The sequence below is a fragment of the Aegilops tauschii genome, chromosome 1 (assembly GCF_002575655.3).
Source record: "Aegilops tauschii subsp. strangulata cultivar AL8/78 chromosome 1, Aet v6.0, whole genome shotgun sequence".
Classification (NCBI taxonomy): Eukaryota; Viridiplantae; Streptophyta; class Magnoliopsida; order Poales; family Poaceae; genus Aegilops; species Aegilops tauschii.
Genome location: NC_053035.3, coordinates 328,379,794 through 328,386,218, shown reverse-complemented (window position 1 = coordinate 328,386,218; position 6,425 = coordinate 328,379,794). Strand labels below are relative to the sequence as shown.

The following is a 6,425-nucleotide window of genomic DNA, read 5'->3' as shown; positions in this document are numbered from 1 at the left end:
GCTATCATTATTCGAGTGGGCCTTCTCTCAAAATGGACACAAAAAATACCACAGCATGTCGGGTGCCATTGCATGATAGCATGCCAAGTTTGATGAATTTCAGACGAGTTTTGCATTTACTAGAATTTAAAAATAAAGTATCTCAACGTTTCGCCGGCAATCAACGGTGCTCTGGTGTTTGAAATTCATTCCCATTTCTTGCATGGCACCTAAGCATGCACCCAGGGACACAGATTTGATTTTTCAACCAATTTATATGCACTGGAGCATGTGCATGTAGTTCAAATTTGAATTATGCACATAAATGCATTGAAAACTCAGTTAATGCATAAAAATGTCCAAACGAACCCCGAAAAATCACAAAAATTGACACAACACTCCTGTTCTTCTATGTTGGCACGAGAAAAATATTGAAAGCAATAAGAGGCAATGTATATCGTTTCGTCCCCAAAGGTGGGACGTTTCCTACCGAAACCATCATGCTTGTTGTGAGAAGCTGTGGTTTGTGAGAAGCATATACCCAAACCTGCCCCAAATGGGACAAAAAAATTTACCACGGCATGTTTATGCTGCTCGATGATAGCATGCCAAGTTTCATGAATTTCAGACGAGTTTTGGATTTACTAGAATTTAAAAACCAGGTATCTCAATGTTTTGCCGGCAATCAACGGTGCCCTGGTGTTTGAAATTCATTCCCATTTCTTGCATGGGACCTAAGCATGCACCCAAGAACACAGATTTGATTTTTCAACCAATTTATATGCACTGGAGCATGTGCATGTAGTTCAAATTTGAATTATGCACATAAATGCATTGAAAACTCAGTTAATGCATAAAAATGTCCAAACGAACCCCAAAAATCACAAAAATTGACACAACACTCCTGTTGTTCTATGTGGACACGAGAAATTTTTTGAAAGCGATAAGAGGAAATGGACATCGTTTCGTCCGCAAAGGTGGGACGTTCCCTACCGAAACCATCATGCTTGTTGTGAGAAGCTCTGGTTTGTGAGAAGCATATACCCATACCTGCCCAATATGGGACAAAAAATTTACCATGGCATGTTGATGCCGCTCCATGATAACATGCCAAGTTTCATGAATTTCAGACGATTTTTGGATTTACTACAATTTAAAAACCAGGTATCTCAATGTTTTGCCGGCAATCAACGGTGCCCTGATGTTTGAAATTCATTCCCATTTCTTGCATGGGACCTAAGCATGCACCCAAGGACACATATTTTATTTTCAGCCAATTAATATGCACTGGAGCATGTGCATGTAGTTCAAATTTGAATTATACACATAAATGCATTAAAAACACAGTTAATGCATAAAAATGTCCAAATGAACCCCGAAAAATCACAAAAATTGACACAACACTCCCGTTGTTCTATGTTGACACGAGAAAATTTTTGAAAGCAATAAGAGGCAATGGATGTCGTTTCGTCCCCAAATGTGGGACGTACCCTATCGAAACCATCATGCTTGTTGTGAGAAGCTGTGGTTTGTGAGAAGCATATACCCAAACCTGCCCCAAATGGGACAAAATTTTTACCACGGCATGTTTATGCCGCTCCATGATAGCATGCCAAGTTTCATGAATTTCAGACGAGTTTTGGATTTTCTAGAATTTTAAAACCAGGTATCTCAATGTTTGCGGTCGAGTGACGGTGGCAGGGTGTTTGACATTCATTCCCATTTCTTGCATGGGACCTAAGCATGCAACCAAGGACACATATTTGAATTTTCAACCAATTTATATGCATTAGAGCATGTGCATGTAGTTCAAATTTGAATTATGCACTGTGACGCTGCGCCGGCGCCCTCCGCGCCGGACTGACTGTCGCCGCCGCCCCAGCCCCCTGCTGCACGACGTGCCCCTCGATCGGAAATCCACTACGTCGCCCCGGATGACGACCCTGGCGCTGGGCCCTGGCTGCTGGCTTCTGGCCGGCGAGACAACCGCCCCCACGCCAGCGTCCTCGCCGCTCCCGCGCCGCTGGTGCCCGGCGTCCTCCTCCACCCCGCTCCCCGCGTGCTGCCGATGGGTGTTGTGGCCGCTGCCTCGACCCGGTCCACCCGCGCTCCGAGTGCCGCAAGGACATGCGCTGCAAGCGCTGCCGGTTCTTCGGCCACGTCGTCCGCTTCTGCACGGCGCCGTGCTCGGGTTCCTCCAGCAAAGCCCCGGCGGCCAAGTGCCCTCGTCCCTCCTCACCCTGCTCCTCGGCCTCTTCCGCCGCCAGCTCCAGGGGCTCCGCCCGCTCGTGTCCTCCGAGCGCACGCCCTCGACGTCCTGTCCTCCGACCGCGCCTGGGTCGGCCTCCACGCCAGCGTCCTTGCCGCTGCTCCCGCCGTGTGCCTCTGGTTCGGTCCCCTCGACTGCGTCTTCCAGTGGGGGGGGGGGGGGGGGGGGGGGGGGGGATGGTGCCTCACCCGTGCCTTCTGGGTCAGGTGCCGGAGAGGCCGTGGCCGCTCCCGTTCCATTGACAGGTCATCCCTCCTTCCGGCCGGCTGGGGCCGTCTGCTACCTCCCCCGCTCCGGCGAGATTGTGGCGGCCGAGCTCTCCTTGCGACGCGCTCTCGTTGCGATGGTGGCGGGCAGCCACTCGGGTCTCACCTACCATGACGTCTAGGAGCTGCTCTGCTCCCAGTTCAATCTGACGGCCTCGGCGTTCTCCGTGCATCCCCACTTCCCGGAGGAGTTTCTCATCCGCTTCGCCGACGCGCAGTCCCGGGCTCTGGTGGCTGCCGGCCGCACCCGCTGGCCATGATTCCGCCTCCTCCTGCATCCCTGGAGCAACTCCGCCCGCGGTGAGCCGGTCACCGCGCTCTTCGAGCTCCACATTGAGATGTGTGGCATCCCCGACCACGCGTGGCACATGGCTTCGGTGGTTCAGCTCCTCTCTCCGTTCTGCCTCGTCGACTAGTTGGCGCCGGAGACGCGCGACGGCCGGGACATGGAGGTGTTCTGGCTCACGGCCTGGACGTTCAACCCTGATGGCGTCCCGCGCTCGTCGGAGCTGCTGCTTCCACCGCGCGACGCGGCCCTGCTCGACGCAGACCCGGACCGCGTGGAGCGCATTGCGCTCTCCCTCGTTCGCTTCCCCGTCTCCATCCACATCGCGTGTTGCAAGGATTTCCCACGGCCTATCCCTCCGCCGCCACCCAGCGCTAGCTCCGATGGCACAGATGGCGACGACCCGGACTCCCCATCGTGCCCCCCGCCTTGGCCCCGGAAGCATGATTTCCTGCCAATGTCCGGCGTCGCGCCCCGTGCTGCTCCGGGTCCGTCGTCCCGTCGTGGCGGCCAATCCCATGGTCGTCGCCGGCGTACTTCTCCGTCGTACCATGGTTGGCGCGGGGTCTTGGGGCCCCACCCTACGGACGCTGTCATCAGGCATGGCCCCTCTGTGCGTCAACGCCTCTCTGCCGCTCCAGACAAAGCGTGCGCCCCCTCCTCGGCTTTCGGCAGGGCCCTGATCGCTTCTGATAAAGCGTCTGATAAAGCGCCTGCTTCCCCCTTGGACGGACTCCCTGGCAGTGCTGCGCCCGGGCCCAGCTTCGACCGGTCGTCGCCCGTTTCAAACGCGGCCCCCGACCTGGTCTCCGCGCTCGTCCACTCGCGTGATCCGAGTGGCCCGCGTGACTGTGAGGCGATCCTCCTCGACCCCCGCGCACCCAGCCAGGCAGAGGCCTGCCTGTCCCCATCTTCCGACTCTGCGCCCCACCCTGGCCCGCGGACGGCCTCGGATCCCACCACGCCGCCCGTTGGCTGCCCATCTGGGCCTGCTTTTTGCCGGACTGATCCTGTCCCCTCCACCATGCTGTTCCCCTACTGCCTCTGGAGTAGTGTCGAGCGCCAAGCCCATCCCTGCCGCCTCCCTGCTGGAGGCTGATGATGGGGCCCGCTCCGCCCCTGTCCCTGCGCCTGCTGATCACGCGGCTGGGTTGGACGTGCTGTCGGGGCCCGCCCGCATGCAAACAACCCCTGCGCCCGTGTCTGGTGCGCCAGATGGCGCAAATCTTGCATGCACCATGCAGCTGCCCACGCCCACTATTGGCGACGTGGGCTCTGGCCCCCTCCGCTACATGAGTTCCTAGTTTCGGTGCAGGCTCCCACTGCTACTCTTCTGTTCACGCCCGCGCCCCGTCGTCGCCGCAATGAAGTGCCAACCAACTTCACCCCGCGCCGTAGTGGTCGTATTGCTCAGGCTGATCGCGGCCTTGACTCGGAGATGAAGGCAAAGCATGTCCTGCTGCGTCGGCTTGGCCTGCTTAAGGACGACGAGGTGGTCAGCGCCGTGATCCTCTCTCGTTACTCCGCCTTGTTCGACCGTCCTCTGGCCGAGGATGTGATCCAGGCCTTTGCCGACTTCTACGGGTGGAGGCTGCCTAATGCCAACGGCCTCCTAGGTGTGGCTCCGGCATGAGCATCAGGCCACTCGTCTCCTCCTCCGGGCCTCACTCTCCTTCCGTGGATCACAACCTTAGGATAATTTTCTGGAACGTGCGGGGTCTCAATTCTGGGGCCAAGCGCGTGGCTGTTCGGAGTGTCATTTCCTCCGCGGATGCTTGTATTGTCTGTCTCCAAGAAACGAAGCTCGCTTTGATCTCGTCGTCTGTTGTGTTCGAAACCTTAGGCGCTGATTTCTCGGGATTTTTCTACCTACCCGCGGATGGCACCCTGGTGGGGGGGGCCATCCTCTTGGCGTGGAAGCTCGCAGTGATCTCCCTCTCCCGCCCTTGCATCGGGTTGCACGTCTCAGCGCTTGTCTCTCCTCTCGTTGGGGACGCGCATTGGTGGATCTCTGGGGTGTATGGCCCTCAAGACGACTCTGAGAAGCTGTTTTTTCTCGCGGAGCTACATGACTTCCGGGCGACCTGTGCGGGACCCTGGTTGGTCGGAGGCGATTTCAACATGATTCTCTCCGCCTCAGACAAGAACAATAACAGACTCCACCACCGACCTATGTCCTGTTTCCGCCGCTTCATTGCAGATTTGGAGCTGCGTGATATATACCTCCACGGGAGGCATTATACCTGGTCCAACGAGCAGGCCTGTCCCACTTTGGTTTGCAACGACAGAGTGCTGTGCACTCCGGCTTGGGAGACGGCCCAACCCCACTGCCTGTTGCGCTGCCTCTCCTCTGCTGCGTCTGACCACGCCCCGCTGCTGATCGACTGTGTCCCACGCTCGGGTGGCACCAAGCGCTTCCACTTTGAGCGCTTCTGGCCCAAGATGGATGGTTTCCTCGACGTGGTGTCGCTGACCTGGAACGTTGTTGAGCCCGACCCGGACCCTTTAAGGCACATCTACGCGAGGCTTAAGGCCACCGCGCGCCGTCTTCATAGCTGGGGCGCCCTCACTCTAGGAGACATCGCCACCCAGCTCCTCCTCTCCCGGGAGCTCATTGCGCGTCTGGACGAGGCCAAGGACAAGCGGGCACTCTCCCCCGCCGAGTTTTGGCTTCGATGTAAACTCAAAGGCGCTTACCTAGGGCTGGCCTGCCTTGACGATCTATCTCGCGCCAGCGGGCGTGGTTCTCCTGCCTCAAGGACGGCGAGACCAATTCTGCTTTCTTCCGCATCCACTCTGCCCACCGAAAGCAGAAGAATCGTATTACTCAGTTGCGTGTTGGGGACGACTACGTCTTGGACGAGGCGACCATGGCCCGGGTGGCCTACGACCACTTCTCGAGCATCATCGGGTCGCACACGGAGAGGCCTTTTACTCTCAACTTCCAGGAGTTTGACCAGCGCTCCTTTGACCTTTCGGACCTGGAGCAACCCTTCACGGAGGAGGAGATATGGCATGCTGTCAAGCTTCTGCTGTCGGGCAAAGCGCCGGGGCCAGATGGTTTTACCATAGAGTTTCTGCGCGCTAGTTGGAGCGTTGTCAAGGATGACATTTGTGAGGCCTTTGCCAAGCTATATGCCCTTAACGGGCGCGGGTTCCAGAAGCTCAACAAAGCGCTGCTCACCTTGCTCCCCAAGAAACCGGATGCTTCCTCACTCGCGGACTATCGTCCCATTAGCCTCATCCACCTCCTGGCCAAGCTCTTTGCCAAGGTGCTTTCCCTTCGACTGGCCCCTCGTTTGAGCGAGCTCGTCTCTTCAAACCAGAGCGCCTTCATTGCGGCCGGTGCATCCACGACAACTTCATCCTAGTTCAACAAACGGCTCGCAAACTTCACAACATCCGAGCTTCTCGAGTCCTCCTCAAGCTTGACATCGCCAAGGCTTTTGATTCGGTTTCTTGGCCCTTCCTCCTTGACGTCTTGAGCCACCTTGGCTTCGGACCGCGCTGGAGAGAGTGGATCTCAGTTCTCACTTCCACGGCGAGCTCGCGGATTCTCATCAACGGCGTGCCCGGCCCCCCTCTTCGGCACACCAAGGGGCTCCACCAGGGTGACCCCGTCTCC

The 6,425-nt window shown here is 57.1% G+C and overlaps 1 protein-coding gene across 1 annotated transcript; it reads left to right on the top strand.

The window, feature by feature from the left end:
- The first annotated feature begins 4,238 nt into the window (after window positions 1–4,238).
- LOC141030953 (uncharacterized) lies at window positions 4,239–6,171 on the top strand. The gene is made up of 3 exons (XM_073506188.1): window positions 4,239–4,416; window positions 5,001–5,446; window positions 5,536–6,171. Exons 1-3 carry the CDS (start codon window positions 4,239–4,241, stop codon window positions 6,169–6,171), a joined length of 1,260 nt encoding a protein of 419 aa, XP_073362289.1.
- The last annotated feature ends 254 nt before the right edge of the window (window positions 6,172–6,425 follow it).